The sequence below is a fragment of the Anguilla anguilla genome, chromosome 10, assembly GCF_013347855.1.
Source record: "Anguilla anguilla isolate fAngAng1 chromosome 10, fAngAng1.pri, whole genome shotgun sequence".
Classification (NCBI taxonomy): Eukaryota; Metazoa; Chordata; class Actinopteri; order Anguilliformes; family Anguillidae; genus Anguilla; species Anguilla anguilla.
This window is the reverse complement of record NC_049210.1, coordinates 18979451-18997995: the sequence shown is the minus strand read 5'-3', so window position 1 is coordinate 18997995 and position 18545 is coordinate 18979451. Positions and strand designations below refer to the sequence as shown.

At 45.7% G+C, this 18545-nt stretch overlaps 1 protein-coding gene across 4 annotated transcripts in view; it reads right to left on the bottom strand.

Annotated features, from left to right (window-relative positions):
• Positions 1-18545, bottom strand: part of tnc (tenascin C) — a 50917-nt gene that overhangs the window by 19239 nt on the left and 13133 nt on the right. For all 4 annotated transcript variants that reach the window (XM_035379930.1, XM_035379931.1, XM_035379932.1 and 1 more), the window contains exons 2-10: positions 14855-15448; positions 13288-14601; positions 12219-12482; positions 11094-11209; positions 9002-9155; positions 6762-7028; positions 5982-6167; positions 4203-4292; positions 3385-3648 (exon numbers count right to left, since the gene is read on the bottom strand). In XM_035379930.1, the coding sequence (XP_035235821.1) occupies positions 3385-3648; positions 4203-4292; positions 5982-6167; positions 6762-7028; positions 9002-9155; positions 11094-11209; positions 12219-12482; positions 13288-14601; positions 14855-15347 (3148 nt within the window). In that variant the 5' untranslated portion in view covers positions 15348-15448. The remainder of the gene's footprint in view (positions 1-3384; positions 3649-4202; positions 4293-5981; positions 6168-6761; positions 7029-9001; positions 9156-11093; positions 11210-12218; positions 12483-13287; positions 14602-14854; positions 15449-18545) is intronic.

The following is an 18545-nucleotide window of genomic DNA, read 5'->3' as shown; positions in this document are numbered from 1 at the left end:
GTACGCGGGTGCTCTTCAAAACGGTGAGGAAGCCATGCAGAGCAGAGCACGTTTGCGACGTGTTCGCGCGACGTTCGCGCGAGCGGCAGGCAGCTTCAGGATTCACCAGCAGAGCCCACTGTCTCCCCTGCACTGCCCTCCCGCCCAAAATTAGTTCTGGAAACGGGGCTAGAGTGCTCACCCTTTATTTGATAATCACCCTGAACATGTTTGTTCATTTTGCACAGTTAGCAAACCTCATGATTTACGCATGGATCAACGGTCTAGTCGCAAGCTTTTCGAGTCTACTGCATCCAGCATGGTTGTTCTGCCTCCATGGCTGAAATAATACATGGCTGAATACAATAGACCAATCTCTAATTTCTTTTTTATGAATTAAATAAAAATCATTACAGCCCAATTTGAATGATAATTAATTATATTATCATTATAATGATAATGGATGCAAGGTATACAAAGATGATTCTATTATACTTAACAGTTAAGAAAAAAGTCTCCTGTTACCAACGGCAATCCTTAATTACAACCGGCAAACTGTGAAACACAAAAAATCATGTTCAGTACCTCTACTGGTAATTATCATGGTTATCAGAGCAGTTCATGGTTCAGTGGTCACATTTGAGTGGAAAAACATTAATAAAATGGGATGGAGAGTGATGAGAGTTAATGAAATTACGTGAAATGCTTGTTGGCCTTTACCAGTTTACAGAGATTAAAAATTGCTTTATGAAACTCAAACGGGATTAACAGGACAGGAAAGGTTTATTTTTTTTCTTAAAAAAATCAAAATGTTTCTGTGACTAGAGAATACTTTATTCCCATTAAAATGTTTTTAAATTTTTTTTTTTTTTACGTGTTCTCCATTAATTTCTTCCATTAAAGTAATATTCCCCTTGTTGTCTGTTCAAATACTGATAGTTTAAGGCATGTAGAGGATCAACTTTAAATGAGTATTTGAAAATGTGGGTGCCTTCACATAAACTGAATGTGTGAAGTGGGACTGGGAGTATGTGCTTCAACAATCTGTTTCCATTCCCAGTTTGAGGCAGTAAAAGCAGCTCTCTCTGTGTTTCTGGCCCAGCCTTCCCAGCATGCAAATGGAAATGAGGTATGATGATGCCAAACGGATGCTCTTTATGGATCGGTCATGCCATGCTTTGTGCTCAACCACACAAACTGTGGGAGCAAATCTCATGCGACGCATTCATTTCAACACCGAGGACAAAGCAGGACACTTCCAGTGCCATTTCCAGGGAAGGAGATTTCTGTTATATCCCATAATCCCATTGTGCTTCTGCACTCTATTGTGTAACAATTGCACATAAAATACACCCCCCACCCATACATGACAAAATGTCTGTTGATGATTGACATTAGCATATGGTAGTGATGGGGAAGGTCAACTATAGAACAGTGTCCAGCATTGTAGCATCTGAAAGAAGCTATAAATTGAAAATAATGCAAAAACATACATAAAACAGATTTAGAGAGAATCATCTGAGTGGGCTTATATCATTGTGTTGGGTAAAGAAATATCATTTTCTTGATCGTTTTGTTTTGACTGCCAAGCAGTAAAACATGCTTTGTCTTTCTCTGCAGCTTTTGGCCTTCAAAATGTCTATTGCTTTATTCATATATTCGTGAAATTTCCTCGAAGCCTTCATATAATTAGCCAAGTTGCTAAAATCCCTGATTAGCTAAAGTTATGGTAATCCTTAACAATGATTCATAGCTCTCTTTATTATTGCCCTACTGGAAAGAAAAGGACAAAAGTTCAGCTGAATCGTTTGTGTTGTGTTCTATCATATGCCTTGACTGAACATGGAGGTTTTTTTGTGATGAAAACATTATTTGGGTGAGATGAAAATGATCCATCATATGCTATGAAAAGCAATACTAATTACAACTTAAAACACAAAACAATGACATATTTCCTTGCGTCTTATCTTGCTGTTATAAAAACTATTTTCCTTTATCTTGAAGATTTTTGGTCCTGAAAACGGAGGGTTTTTCTTTCTAAGCATTTGTAGAAGGGGGTGTCCTGGGGGTGTTTGCGAAACAAATCACAGAGGCTCTGTAAAGTCGGCCCGCTTCGTGGTCACACACTCCAATGTGTCCCTGAGCTCTTGAACCCCCGATCCTTGTAATCCTCTCAAAAAAAAAAAAAAGCTCAGCGCAATTGTCAAACAAGAATAAAGCCCCAGACCTGGACAGTTCCCACCCCCACCTCTGTCCCCCCTCTGTCCCCCCTCTGTCCCCCCCTTTTGTATTCCTGGCGAATGTGCATCTGCGCCGCATGTCTGGGGGCTGATAATGTTTGCGATTCGATCGGGAGACGTAACCGGGGCAGATTAGGGGTTTTTTTTCTTTTTTTTCTTCCCGGAGAGACAATGTTTTCTGACGGCGGACGCAGCATGGGAGCCATTCATCTGAGGACGCCGCAGTTCATCGCGGTCAAATCGCGCAAGAACAGAGGGGGGCGGGTATCGGGCTCGCCAGGCCATTATCGCCTAAATGAGCTTTGTGCGGCGAGCGCGCGGCTCCTCTGTTCTGCTCCTTCGGCAGCACGGGGGCAAAGAAAATCCAATAAAGAGACATTCATTCTAGCGCCCGGCCGTCGTTCCCCCCCTGTTTCCTATCAATTTTGCCGACAAGCACACTGTTTTATGGTTACACCCCCCCCCCCCCCCACCACCCCCCAGTCCCTTCACATAACTGGAATTCTCGCAGCAAAATGCACTTACTTTGGAGGTGTACCCGCCACACTGATTCTGAAGTCAAAATAATAATAATTCAGTTTTTTATTGTTGCCCTGTGTCTCTGAAGGGATAAAAACGTACTTCCGTATGATAAATGCATGTCTTTGCGGCATTGGAGGTGGCATGGGGGCGTTTATTAGAGGCAAGACTAACAAGGAAGTCTGTTCCTCTCTTGTGTTTAGCTTTAACACCAGATAATCAACTCTCTCAGTAATAACAAATCCTGTGTACAAACAGCACAAATCTCGGTGAGCCAATGGTCAAGAATGTAATTTTAAGAATCCTCTTAATATGAGGTTTCTGGCCTCTGATCTCTCTGATCTCTCATCATCACCAATGATCTCTCCCGATTTTGCTTGTCCTGGACCAGAATGTGGACAGAGAAAGCTTCCTCATTTATATTCCCAAGTACACTCTCTAACCTGTACGACACATTACATTACACTCTTACTTTATGTTAAAAAAAATCAGAACAAAAGGTTTAACCCCTGGAACAATAACAATCAGAGTACAAAGGGATACCAAAAAGAGTTTTGTGAGTTTTTGTTAAAAACAAATAAAAGGGGGACAGAGCTTAAGAGGGACAGAGCTTCCGAGCCCTCCAGGGGAGCTCCGGGACACTCACCTGTGGATGCAGCGAGGGAGATGGGGGCGCTCTGCTGCCGGCCCCTCTGCGCCACCAGGGTGATGGTGTAGAGCATGCCCGGGATCAGGTTGCGCAGGGTGGCGGTGGTGAAGCTCCCCGGCACCTGCAGCTCGGCCCTCCTGCCGTCGGCGGACACGTACGTCAGCTTGTAGGAGTCGATCTTGGCCACCGGCCTCTGCCAGGTCACGATGAGGGTGCTCTCGGTCACCGTGTTCACCTCCAGGTCCTTGGGAGGGTCCAGATCTGAGGGGCGTTTGAGAATCTCAGCGCGTGCCTCAGGTCTCATGAATTCGGTCATGGAGGCGCAGACTGACTACATCAGACAGGACTTCACTAGTCTACGGGCAAATCATGGCTGACAAACTAATAGTGACTAAATGTGCCCAACTTAATTACAAATGTCCAATTATTTTTCTGCTACTCTGTGAAGTATCTTTGTGGCAGTTTTCTTTAAAAAGTGCTATACAAATAAAAGTGATTTGATTTGATTTGAGATGAGACAAGACAATACCCAGCTCATAATTAACATATACAGTAGTAGAACCTTCAAAGATAGCAACTGACCGACCAGTCTCCTGAATGTGGTATAAACCTTAAAGTACCATACATAATTGCGCCTTATCGAGTTCCTTATTATCGCTAATGCAGAACGATGAGTGTTAAAAACTTCTGACAAAACTTGAAATGCTATCAAAATTAGGCAAAGAGCATGTCTTAGCACTGCTGATAAGGAATACAATGTGGCAAAAGTCAAAAGTGTTTTAAGGGTCAGATCAAAGAGAAAAAATTATTCTCACTCGTTGCTGCATTCGTGGTGGTGGGCAAGCTCTCGCGTTCGTCCTTCACTGCAGTCACTCCCATTCCATACTCTGTCCCTGGCTTCAAACCTTGCCAAACATGACGACAGTGATCAGTTTGGGTAGGTTGTTGACAGACAAAGGCATGTACAGCTCTTCAGAGATCACCAGAGATTGGTCACACAATGACCAAACAACCATTCTTTTAGGTTTCATCAGTATGGACACTATTTCCAGATGATAGATTTCACTTATTAAAGGCCAAAATAAAAATCAGCTGTGTTCTTTGGATTACTGGGATCGGGTGAAAGATTTCTAAATAGTTCTTTGACATCATTATTACAATAATTACTTACAGTATGGCCATCATTACTAGCATTATTACCCTGGGCTGCGGTTGTACCTACTATAAAATGCCTAGGCCGTCTGCCTGAAATTTGATCATATTTCAACCATGTTCCATCAGGCTGGCCAATTTTTGCTGTGCTTGCAATTTATATCATTTTGCAGAACTGGCAGGGGGGTGGGAGAGGTTGTCAGGAAAACAATATTTGCTATGATACAAGGGGCTTTGAGATCCCCCCTCAGCCTCGCTAATTGGAGGCTCTCGGTCTCAAATCCCACAATTCACTGCACCTAATTCCTTTATTAGCTCCAGCAGAGGTCAGCACACAGGAGTCTCCCGGCATGAAATTATACCTAATGTCGAGGAAACTCATTATCAATAAAATCACAAAGCGTGACAGCAATTACCCATAATAACAGCATGTTTGAAAAGAGAGAGAGGGAGAGAGAGAGGGAGAAAGGGAGGAAGACAGAGGTAGAGAGGAGAGAGAGTGAGAGAGAGAGAGAGAGAGAGAGAGGGAGATAGGGAGAGAGAGAGAGCGAGAGAGAGAGAGAAACTGGGCTGAATGGCCCCCGCCTTCACCCATCCAGGGGTGCCGCGAAGGCAGGGGGGAACAAAGGAGGGGGTGCAGACAAAGACACTTGCGTGTTTGGAAATATCACTTTCTCAGGGTCCCTAATCCTCGCATGCAGCCGTGCGAGGAGGGGGAGGGGCTGACTGCGAGCTGAGCCTATAACAGGCCCCGGCGATGAGTGATGGAAAACCGTTCTGCTCGTCTTGTTTGACCAGGGTTTGGTATTGAAACAAGCCGGAGTGTAACTCCAAATGAAGGGACTGAATGAAATGTCTCCTCCAGCCCTTTTTTTCCCCTCCTTCTTTTTCTCCTTCTTTTTTCTAATAAAGTGGGGCTTTTGTGGTTGGAGGGGACAACGTTTCAAAACACAAAAACAAAGCCGCCCATTTAAAAGCAGTGTATTCAATTTAATACCAGCATTTTGAAAAACACCGCCACAACTGCCAAAGCAGAATACTTGGCAAAAACAGCCTGATATCCTTTGTTTTTCTTGAATAATGTCAAGAACTATTCAATTTTGTCAAAGACACTGTAGACCAGGCATGGCTGCCTACTTTTTTTTTTTTTTTAACTTCCTTTTCAAAGAACAAAAACTTTGTAAAAAAAAAAAAAGACAAAAAAAAAAAAACATCAACCCAGAACACACGAAATGGTTTAAAGATGCAAAGGCGATGAGCCTTACAGCTGTTCACTACCATGGAAGAGTTGACTATGAGCAATGACGGATGAATGAAAAGACACAAAATGGCTTGATTAGATGTCCGCTGGCTGTGCTTGGCTGAGACCTGTGTTTTTGTGCTGTCAAACGCCTGCCCGTTTCCACCGCGAAACGCGCGCACGCACGCCGCGCGACTCTCACCGGTGATGGCGGCTCGGGTGGTGTCCCGCGGTCCGCTGGGGAACATCATTTCCCCGTGCGCACCCCCGGCGAGGGGGCCGTACTTGACCCGGTAGTTCTGCACGTCCGCCCTGCTGTTCCTCCACTCCAGTGTGATGCTCTCATCTGTGTGCGTCACTGTGCGCAGTCCCTTGGGGGGGTCCAGGTCTGGAACACATGCGTGTGTGAACGTGCGTTTTCCTGAAGCTGTGCCTGTGTGTGTGTGTGTATGTGTGTGTGTGTGTGTGTGTATATTCCTGTTGCTACATACATATACATCTGTGTGGTCTACATTTATAGCCAAGGGTCGTACCTAAGCTAAGTCTCAGTATCGAATTGCTAAATGCTTACACTGAGTCTCCTCTCACAAACGGTACAACTTTAAGTTAATTATAAGAATAGCTTAATGTTCATAATAATAAAGGCATAGACTTTCATGTACATGAATTACTAGCCAGACTCTTCCTCTGTTACTTCTAAGTCTATGCTAAGATATTCAAATTAGTTATTAACACCTCATTGAAATGGTTTTATAGTATTTGTAGAAATTAATCTTCTTGTGAATCAATACAATTTTTTTGTACCCAGTGAGATCCAGCAGCACAAGCAAGCGTTTGTGAGTGATGGTTTTGATCGATCTTATGAGAGGTGACAGCATTAGATGATTTTAATCACAGGAGAGGGGGGTGGGGTAAGGTTGGGATAGGGGTGGGGAATGGTGGGGTTGTGTGTGGGCAGGGTTTACGCCCCTCCCGCTCTTACCTGTGGTGAAAGTTTCGTAAAGAGGTTTGCTTGTCACTGGACCCCTCTTGGACATCAGGGACACCTCGTATTCGGTGTCCGGATTCAGGCTGTCGATGTGGTACTGAGTTTCCATTGGTAGGAGGTCCACGCTCTTCCGCATCGAACCCGCGCTCGGCCCATAGTTCATGATGATCCCATCCACCTGGGCTACAGGCTGGAACCAGGTGATCAGTGCCGAAGAGTCTGTCACATCACGCACCTCCACTTGGCTGGGACTGTCAATCACTAAGGGAAGGAGGATGGAAGAAGAGGGTTGGTACGGGTCTCAATTTTGGCGAATGTGCAAAGTATTGTACCTTGATGCCTCTCATTGCATTCCAAGGAAAGCCAGCAAGACTGAAACCTTAACGTGAAACCTTAAGTGAACTTTAAAGTGCAATTTTTTTTGCCATGTACCAAGCCAGTGGAACAGAAACCCACCAACAGAAACCAACAGAAGTTTGTTTGGATATGTTACACCCTCCTTCTGGATATATATAAGACTTTCTTATTATTTTTTGCTTGGTTACTGACTTATTAATAAGCTCTCAGGGGAGAGGAAAGCATCACTTCACACCCCAGAATCAGTTTGTTATACCCAGCAACTGTTGAGAGTCACCTTCTGCAAAAGGCTGATAAAAGTTTAAATCTGCATTTTGAGCTTAACGGAGATTTGTCTTTATTTGATGTCTCGGTGGGCTGATTATCTCTTGGGATGAATGGCGCACACATCACACATGGGGGCTGTCTCTCACACTGAGAGACAGAGATAGAGAGAGGGGGGAAGAGCAGACAGAGGACAGTGTGGGAGAGGCTTGAAGAAAGATTGAGCAAGACAAGGGATAGATAGAGGAAGCTAAGTAAGAGAGGTGAGAAAGGAAGAGTGAGAGAGACAGAGACAGAGAGAGAGAGAGGGAGGGGGAGAGAGGAATGGATGGATGGAGGAGGGTCTTAAGGCGGCAGGGTGTCCCATTATTAAAATCCTGCCTGGTGAAAGCAAAGTGTCTTTCATGTCAGGGGGACAGGGACACTGACTGGAAAGTTAAACAGAAGAGAAATCCGTCTGACTTCCATGTGTGGGGTGATCCCTCTCTGCACCTGAGTAATCCAGGCTGAGCTCCATGCATTGACAGCGTATTGTGTCAGACAGCTGAATAGCAAGACACAGACGCTCCAAAAGCCCCCCTCCCTCAACACTACTGCCGAACGCTTCCACCTGACCTCCCCCACCCAACTGGAGCAGGAGGATGTGTGTTGGGGGGGGTATGCTATGAAAGTTAAACTACACCCGTGTAAATGCAATGCTGGTGAGTTCAGTGAAATTATGGTCTTTTAAGCACAGATGTTGCTCGAACAGAGCTGTCACATTCGACTCCATTTCGGGGGCTATAAAGCTAAACTGCACAAGATCAGTGGGGTGTTAACGGGTTTCCTCTCTCTCTCTCCATCTGAAATTTGTGCCATTCTTGACAGTTTAATTGGACCGTTGCGCTCTTTTTCACCTGGACAAAGAACTGCGCTTTTCAAACCTTTAAAATTGAAGGAATAGTCGATCGAAGAGACCTTTATATAGCTCCGTAATGGTTCTGTAATTCCACGCTGCCACACAAGCCATTACACTTTATAGATCAACGGCTTTCCAGGATTCCACTCCTTGCCACAACACCACCAGACACCTTCCTTGAAGGAAGTCCAGATATTGACTGATAACTTGGCTACAATCTTTTTGTTATTTCTTGAGGATCAAGCCTCCTTTTGGCCAGAGAGAGAAAAAAGGGACCCGGTTATTGCAAACTTTTATCTGTACCTGGGTGAATTGGTACAGATTATGTTTTGGCTTGGCAGGGACAAAGACATATTATGGCTTGTGGCATGCTTGTTGCTACACTTGTTGCGGCACTTCATCATCTAAGTGCACCATTGGATGAAGGGGAAAAGGGGAGGGAAACAGATAGTTATGGAGTGGGTTGATCATATGGGAGCTCAAGAATGAAAAAACTAAGAACTAATATAGACTGTTTTCTGCCTAGTTAAGGTCATTCATGAATGGATTTAGCCAAAGCCAAATCAACCCTATCTTGCACTGCAAAGCAGGCAGCACTGAAACCTCTTTGTACAGCGCCTTCTAGACTCAGAAGTGCAGCAGGAGAGAAACTCTTGTATTGAATTTTGATTAACTAGACAGCAAATGAAATGCTGGTGGTGTAATGAGGACTCACTTGTAATTACGTTCTTGCTCGCGGCGGGTCCTTGGCTGTTGTTCTTCACCACATGAAGCTTGACCTCGTACTCCTGTCCCGGGCCCAGTCCCGACTGCTCGAAGGTGGTCTCAGGGCGTGACAGGGCATTGAGAATCTCTCCGTTCTCCTCTTTCTGCAACCCCACATTGAGAGGTGGTTTGTCACAGCTCTTTAATTCACACACCGCTCTAGAGATGGTCAAAGCCCAGGACTAGGCATGGGAGAGACCCATTATGGCTGGAGCTGACAGGTTCATACATACTTTTGGCTCATTGCTCTAAATCAATTATTGGCTGAGATTCATTCAACATTTGTTCTTAACTTTGACTTACAAATAAAGATAAGTATAATTTATTTCTCTTCACAAACACATTTTCAGCAGTGCAGTAACTGCCTAACTGTATTTGTCAGTGTTTTAATAGTGTTTTTAATGCTAGGTTTTTTAATAAGTCACAGTAAAGGATATGTTTTAAATGAACCAGACCATAGTCATTCTTAGAAAAGCTCACAAGTTCCAGGCAGCTTGAGGCAATTTGTGAAGCCTCCCTTTCCCATGTATATCCAGGCACCATCTAATGTGCTCAAAAGTCCCTTTTCTTACACAGCTGTGTATCAGGTCTACCGTATGGATTGTGTTTGTCCTGTTTAAAGACTAATTGGCCAGAGTTCAAGTGAGATCAGTAAGTTCAAGGAACTTTCTTAATCGATCCTTGAAATAATCTCTTAAATAAATTAGCATGTTATGCTGATATGTATCATTTCCAGATGACTGTAATGATATGAATGTGCTGAGCAGTAGAATACATTGTCTGTTTGGCACAGGTTTGACTTGCTGTACTGGATGTGGATTAGCACATTTTTGCAATGGTCATGCAATCCAAAAACACTGGAGAGCGTTGAAAACTCTAAAACCAGCAAGCGTCAATTTGTGCGTTGGTGTTAGCAGCCTCTGTATGATCTATGGTAGCAGTAAGGAGACCAAACCTCTATGGTATCCATATGAGTGTTCTAATGCATTTTGCTACCTTGAGTTCCCTGTATTTGGATCCTATTTTCGCCTCCTTTTGTCCTTTTGTCCTTTTCTCCGAATTTTGAATGGTTAAATTTGTCACCCTATCCTGTTATCACAAAATGCTTTGTCAATTTTGGTGTGCTGAAAAGAACCTCCTAAGTGTGTTCTGCCAGTACAAAGAACTCAACAGCAACTTGAGTACCTTTTCTTTAAACCCGACCCTCCAGGCTCTGTGCATGATGTATAGCAGTTTCCACTGGATGTTCGGTGTAACACCAATTCATGTTTCCACCGAGAGATCAGATCTTGATTTAATGCTTACATTGTGGCATGCAGCAAAGGGCATGCACTTTCCTGAACAGGAAAAGCTGTACCATGAATGTTCACAGACTGCAGATTCCAACAACTGTTAGAACTGGCGAAAACTATGCATCTTACAGAGCTTAAACTTCTATCCACTTGGGATTCCACTTTGGCAATAATGACCTAATCATGTGACAACCCCTGGAACGTACTTTATGAGAAAGTGTTATTCATTAAAAAGAAAAAAATATATAGTAGTACAATAAAATTACTCCTGTATCAAATTATACTACATTACAATAAAATTACCACAGGATTAAAAAAGAGCCAGCAAGCCATCTTAAGGGAAAACTCAACTTCTCCAGTTAGTCAGATTTTCTAAATAACAATGGGTGTTTTGATTCAGTTCATGGGGTTGATTAAATCTAGGGGCATATACATTACTGGAACTAAAAGTTGCAAATGCTGTGGCCCCCCGGGACCAAGCCTGTATGTTTCATGTCTGGAAAATGGCAGCTTTATGCTTTGGTAGAAGGGGGATCTGGCAGACAGACTCCTCGCGTTTCTTTAAACATTTTGTACTGTCCTTGTTCATAGCTTAATTAGGAATTGCCACTTGTGGGTCTTGAGACCTTACTCTGTCTCCCTCACCCCAGCAAGGATCACTGCAGTAGCAATGCTCTCCTCCAATGCACCTGTCCACAAACCAGAGTCTATTTTCCACACTACAGACCACACGGTAGTAATAGTGCTCACGGTGTTTCTGAAGATGAGGTTCCAGCCATCAAAGGCGATGTTCAGGGGGTCCCACAGAACCTCCACAGAGGTCTCCTTCACAGATTTAAACTTCAGGCCCTCGGGCTGCGGGAGATCTGAGCGGTTCAGAGCAAACACAGGCTTTCTTATTTATTTGCATTCAAACTCTTCAGACAACATATGTAGATTTTAATAAACTGAGCACAAAATAGCTGAACTGGCGTTATCATACAGGATATGAAGAACTTAACTAACTGAAATTATTGGGAAATAATAATAATAATAACTGTAACAATAATAATAATAAAAATAATAAAAACAAAGGTTATATTCATAAGTATAGGTAAGATAGTGGTTAATGATAAGCCATCGCGTTGCATCTTTAACAAATGGGCATTCTAATGGTGTCTAGACATAACTGCATTAGGCAATGCAGCAGAGAGCTTTTTGTGTTTCATTATTTAGCTGATGCCATTATCCAGAGCCACGTATATAATGTAGATAAGATATTTCCATACTGCGCATATTTACCTATATATATACAGCATGGTTTTCATGGAAGAAATTAAGCCCATGTGTGCACCTGTATAAAGGGCTAATATTTAAAACCTGTATGCTAATCACTGGACAGAGCAAAGGTGTTTGCTGAAGGCTCGGCTAGCTCAACATTAGCCTTATGTCATTTTTATTGGCTGCAACCCAAAGGGTCAATGTTCCACCGCTTGCATTCAGCAATGGCCAATACACTGTAGGCTGAATACTGATGCTGCAGATATTAGGCTGTGTGTATCAAATGGTGTTTCGCTGGCAGTAGCTGACATAGAGTCAATTTGGCCCTGTTATAGATAACCCACTGCTGGCACATTTCAAAACATCTTTTCTGGAAAATTGAATAGACCTTCAAACTACCAACATAGCCTGCTGACTGAAGTATGAAATATAGCACAGAATTACTGGACAAAAATGACTTTCTGATTGATTAGTAATAGCTGTTGGATTACAGCAGAAACAAAAGCAAGCCAGAGTTGGTCTTAAATGCTGACTACACAGGCCACTTTGACGGGGCAAGTAACCGAATAAAAATCTATAGCCATGAAGCAGCGAATGACGGTTGGGTTGACCTACGCGTAGCCACGCGGGCGCTCACGGGAACGCTCCTCCTGTTGTTGAGGATGGCGTAGACGCTGATCAGGTACTCCACGCCTGGCTCCAGTTCGCGGATGGTGGCGGCTTTCTTGTCGCCCGGTACGTGCATCTCGAGTTCCAGCCCTCCAGGAGCGGTTGGAACATAAGTGATCAGGTACTCTGTCACAGTCATCTCGTTGACCCAGGTCAGGTTCACCGTCTCTGGGTTCACCTCTGTCACGGTCAGGTCCTTGGGAGGAGACACTACCAATAAAAGAGAAGTTATGATGATTAATGAATGAATTTATGACCTTGTGGTCTATAAAGTTCCCCCTGTGTACAAGCTCATATTATTATTATTATTATTATTATTATTATTATTATTATTCAACAACAACAATAATCATTGTCGTCATCATCACAAACATCATATTTCCTGCCCATTATACCAACAGGCAGGACAGTGACCAGTATGCGATTTATGGACTCTAAAGTAAAAGATAAAGTGATCTGAAAGCTGTTTATAGAGTAATGATATTTTTTGAGAACTCATGGCATGTACTCTAGATAGGAAGGTGGTCAGAATCACAGATTCAAAAAGAGAAATCTCAAAAGCATCTGCTCTATGTCTGCAGTAATTATTCCTCCCTCTACCCTCGCTTTTCCAGGAAATGAGAGGTGCCCAGAGGCAAACAGAGAAGGCAGACAGTGTTATGTAAAGGTTCTGAAAAGGAGTTTGACGCAAATATTAACTCCTTCAGGAAGTTTGCTGACAGTGTTCAGTCAGATAGAAAAATAAGCTAATGATGTCCTTTTTTGTCTGTTCCTATCAAAATGTCATGATATTAACTCCTAGTTTTTCCTAGTTGATGTCAGTGAACAAAAAGGTTATCCATGGGATTAGTACAGGTTGCATTTGTGGTTGTGACTTAAAAGAACATTTTTTTTCATTTATCCTATATGGAGTAAACAAGTTTATTACATGCTGAATGTAGAGAAAGAAAAAAACATATATTTGTGAAATATGCTGACATCCCATAATATCATCCCGCACCTTCTGCCGTCTTACCTTCGGAACAATCTGCACCGATGAGGCCCTCGTCACAGATGCACTGCCCATTGACGCAGCGCCCCCTGTCGTTGCAGTTGTTGGAGCACGCGAGGTCCCCGCAGTCCTCCCCCACGAAGCCGCTGTCGCAGACGCACATCCCGTTGACGCAGCGCCCCCTGTCGTTGCAGTTTTCGGGGCAGGTGAGCGAGGAGCAGTCCGTGCCGGTGAAACCCTCCAGGCACACGCACTTGCCGTCCACGCAGTAGCCCCGGTCCCGGCAGTTGTTGGGGCAGGTGCGGACGCTGCAGTCCTCGCCGGAGTACCCTTCCTTGCACACGCACTGCCCTTTGACGCACCGGCCGCGGTTCCGGCAGTTGTTGGGGCAGGTCATCGTGCCGCAGTCGCGGCCGCCGAAGCCGGAGTAGCACACGCACTTGCCGTCGACGCAGTCGCCGCGCCCCTGGCAGTCGTTGGGGCAGGTGCGGACGCTGCAGTCCTCGCCTGCGAAGCCCTCCTTGCACACGCACTGGCCGTTGACGCAGAGTCCCCTGTTCTGGCAGCTGTTGGGGCAGGAGAGCTCGCCGCAGTCCTCGCCCTGGAAGCCCGCGTCGCACACGCACTCGCCGTACACGCAGCGGCCCCTGTTGTTGCAGTTGTCCGGGCAGGACAGCTCCCCGCAGTCGTTGCCCTGGTAGCCGGGGTCGCAGATGCACATGCCGTTGAAGCAGTGTCCGCGCCCGTTGCAGTTGTTGGGGCAGGTCATCTTGGAGCAGTCCTCGCCGGTGTAGCCAGCGCTGCACACGCACTTGCCGTCCACGCAGAAGCCGCGGTTGTTGCAGTTGCCGGGGCAGGTGAGCTCGCCGCAGTCCTCCCCGGTGAAGCCCTCCTCGCAGTAGCAGGTGCCGTTGTCGCAGCGGCCGCGGTCGAAGCAGTCGTTGGGGCAGATGAGCTCGGAGCAGTCGAACCCGGTCCAGGGCTCGTCGCAGACGCACTCCCCTTCATCGCAGTGCCCGCGGCCAAGGCAGTTGTTCGGGCACTCGCTCTCGGAGCAGTCGTCGCCGGAGTATCCTTCTGCGCAAACGCACGCGCCGTCGATGCACCGTCCGTGTTCGCCGCAGTCCACCGCGCATAGCTCGGTGCTGCAGTCCTCGCCTCCGAAGCCATCAAAGCAGATACACTTGCCGTCCACGCAGCGCCCCTGGTCCTGGCAGTCCTCCGGGCATTCGGGCTCAGAGCAGTTGCTCCCCTTCCAGCCGGCCTCGCACACGCAGCCACAGGAGTCTGTGCTGTAGTTGCCATGGCCGCTGCAGTACGGCTTGGTCCCCACCTCACCTGAAGAGGAACAGGGAACGTCAAGTCAATCACCAAATGAAGCGTCAAAATGGGATATCAAGCTTGCCTCATCATTTCTTTGTACTCTGATCACATGAAATAATAAGAATAAATTATTATAAAAATAATCAAAGGACCATAATTTTTACTTACATCATTTCTATTTTCTTATGTTTCAGTGTTACATTAGAATGTGATTTCCACTGCGATGCATTTTGTGCTACCAATCTCTGTTAGACCCCCCAGGCCGTACCTGTAACCTGCGCCCCACAGCAGCCAGCTCCCATGGTGCACTGCTCCCTCAGGGCGGACACCTCAGCCTCCAGCATCTCCAGCCGGTTCAGCAGGTCCTTCAGCTCCGGGAGGTGGCTGTCACAGCCACAGGCCTGCCGGGGGATGTTGATGCGGTGGGTGAAGACGATCTGGTTCTCCCCGTCCACGGTGTGATGCTCGGCGGCGTGAGGGTCCGACAGGGGGGAGGGGCCAGGGGCGGGTTTGGGCTTGACGTCGGTCACGTCGGGGGAGTCCAGGTCCACACTGCACAGGGAACTCCCGGGCACATTGATGTTGTAGACGTGGTTGAAGACGACGGGCTGGTCGGGGCTGGGGAGGGTGACGTTCTCCATGGTGGGGGGCATCAGGGACTCCCTCCGGTGGCGGACGATCTTCTTCACCAGGCCGCCGCTGGTGAGCTGGAGCAGGATGGCAGTAGCCACACAGCCCAGGAAGAGGGCTTGCATCCCCATGTTCAGCTACTGTCACCAAGGTCTGGTAGCTCCAGGTGGCAGCTGACTGGAACTCGGGCTGAGTCTTGCTAAAAAATGGGGAGGGGGATTGCCTATGCAATCTGGCAAGAAGAAATGGACAATGTCAGTGGGGTATTAAAGGAAAGATTAGTCTATAGACTTATCTGTAGGCTCTGAAAATGGAAGTTTGAAAGAGACCCCCATATTATGACATTTTTGGGATTAGGCTTAAGCATTCAAAATCACTTAGGATTTTAACAGCTAATCACTTGGTTCACTGCTTATTTGTTCTGAAAAGACCACCCTCCTCCTCCAGGAAAAAGGGGCATCATTAGCCATGGGAGAGTGAGGCATCATTTTGGTGGAGCTGTCAAGCATTATCCATGGATCAAGTCATTGACTGGTTTCTCAGTGTCTGACATGTCATGGGAGAACCAGTCCGCTTTGGCTCAGAAAGCCTCGCCTTCCCTAGAATGAGTGTGACTAAAACAGCTATAAACCTCCACCCCAATTCATTCACTGTGGACCAAGCAAGGTAAACAGCTGAACATCATGTGCGGTGAATGTTGGTGGTGTAAGTTTTAAATCAACGCAACAAAGACAATTAAAAAGGGACAAAGAATTCCTATGGGAGAGATCTCCAGACAGATTTACTCTTTGCTCAGAAACATTTACAATGTTATTGTGCTGAACTGGCCCAGTTAAGCGTCAGCGATCATGTACAAGTGGTATGAAAACCAAGGTGGAACATGTGGCCTAATGAGCCACAGCTTATTTTCCACTGGTGTTTCCCTCCCTAAAGGCTTCCTTTAGCTGACGGCAGGCAACACCTGCAATTGGGGAACCACCAACCTCCCCACACCCCAGTCCAAGCTGACAGATTGATATTAGCCCGTTGAAGACAATCTGCATAGCGTCTGCTCTTTTTGACATTCAGGGCTGCCGCCAACCCACAAATCACCAGATTGGCAGCCTTTGATCACTGTCTGGATTCCCGTCCACGCTTTGCTTGGCAATTTTTATCTCTCTTAAGTTACACACAGGAAGCAAGTCTCATATTATGCCATGCTGGAGGGATGCTGTTTTTTAAAGAGTAATAGCCGGTCGGAAAATGAACAGAAATAAAATAGCGGTGGTGGAAACAGCTGTAAAACACTGTGTCTCCCCTTTGATGTCGTTAGCTTGGATTCCTGGGTGGTTGAGGGCTCTCTGTCTGGGGTGTGCCGTGAAATGTAACAAACAGTACACAGGAACTAAGGTGCAGAGAACTCTGTTAATTAGATTAGCCGTGATTCTCAGCTCTGTAATCAGAGTATGATTAGCCCAATCAGATTGGTGAAAATTATTTTTCCTTACGCACAGTATGAGGTGAGTTTTTTTTGCCAACACAGCAGGGAGAAGCTTTGCCAAAAGGTAAATTGGCACCTTTGACTAATTATGTGCTTGCTGGCCGCTCACAGATTTTTTTTTTCAAACTTTCCAGCTTTCAACTGCCAGATAATATCTACACAATGCATATTTTAGCAAGTCTTTGCTGCGTTGACAGCTCCTGCTTCTCTCGAATTGACACAATGTATATCTGTCTTCCCAACAGGGATGACAACATTTTCTTACACTTCTTCCTATTAACGTCTCATATGCAGTGGGATAAAGTGCGATGATGGTCTCATGCGGATTTACGCCTCTCTTTTAACAATCGCACGCGTTTCCGTCTTCCTTGAACCGTAGCCTATACGAGGGCGATTCTCCTGAAAAATCTTATATATTAGCAGTAATCATGTTGCTTTTTGTTTGAATTTATTTCTGTCTTCTAAATTGCTGAATTAAACAAACATTTTATCAGCCGAGTACAGTTGAGTACAGTATATAACAGACCTTTGGGGAATTGAAAATTGTTATGAGGAACAGAAGGTCTCAGTAACTCTCAGACTCCTGGACTATTTTTCTTTTATATATTTTTAGCAAAAATGATTTCTGAACCAACCCCTGGAGAAGCCCTTCTCCAGGCTTACCCAGCTACCAGTGCAATGATGGCTACTGTGCGTGGGACCATGAACTGGGCCAGGAGGGACGCCAAGGGGCCGATTGACTGCGCACAGCCTGGATGAACACCAGAGTCTTCGGGGAGATCGTAAATCCTCCTTCAGCAGCGTGAGAGCAAAAGGCTGACAGCCACTGACAGGGTGAGGTCGTTTACAGGTAATTTCCTCTAAAGAGCTCATTTCCCCTCCACCCCTCTACTGAAGTGTGATTAACAGAGCTGACAGGCTTCTCCCAGGACCACTAAGGGGGGGGGGGGGGTGGTTTTGGCAATCACAGAGCCACACAAGCAGACGGCGGGGGGGGGGGGGGGGGGGGGGGGAGCACCTCCATGAAGGCGACACGGATCGGCATGTTCAGGCCTGTGCCTCCAGGGACCCAGAAAAATACAAATAAATAAAAACCTCCCTGCCCTAGAGCCTTATCCCCCCCTAACTTTTGTTGCCAGGGCATCAGACAAACCAGGGATCAAATCGACAAAATGGTTGGAAAATTGCTTTGAATCACTACTGGGGTTTAGTGCTGCATGGGTGGCTGCTGCTTCTTTGGAGGGTTGATTCCTGTCTGTCAAGGGGACTCCCAAGGCAATGCTAGAAAGTCATGGAGCCCCTCTTTGTGCACATCTTAACGGTAATAATGGGGAAGAACTCCTCCTGCGGTCATCTCTCTCTCTCTGTCTTTATCTCTGTCACTCTCTCTCTCTCTCTCTCTCTCACGCGTGATGACCTGCGTGGGCCCAGATGCGTTAATATGGCAGACATCTGGGTGAAGATAAGAACCAGTGCAGGTAAAATGTTTGGAAGTGGGAAACCATAGCGATTCAACCCCCCCATACCCCACCGCCCCAGCATAGGAAATGGACAATGGACTTTTTTGTTTTTTCAGACCTAAGTGCCTGAAGTTAAGGCAGACTGCAAAATTCAGCTGGAAAAGTTAGCTAGACCATAGGCGCAGGGCCATCTCTTTGGATTGTTTAAAATGATATGAAGCGGTTACTTGATCATGTGTGATTCAAAATAGCACAGACACCTATGGAAAATATACCCTGAAGACACATGAAATACATGTTACTATATAAATTAATTTACTACAGAAATACTAATTTTAGGCTATGTTGGCAGGAGGAATTTTGCTGTCCTCATAAAAGTCTGAACTAAG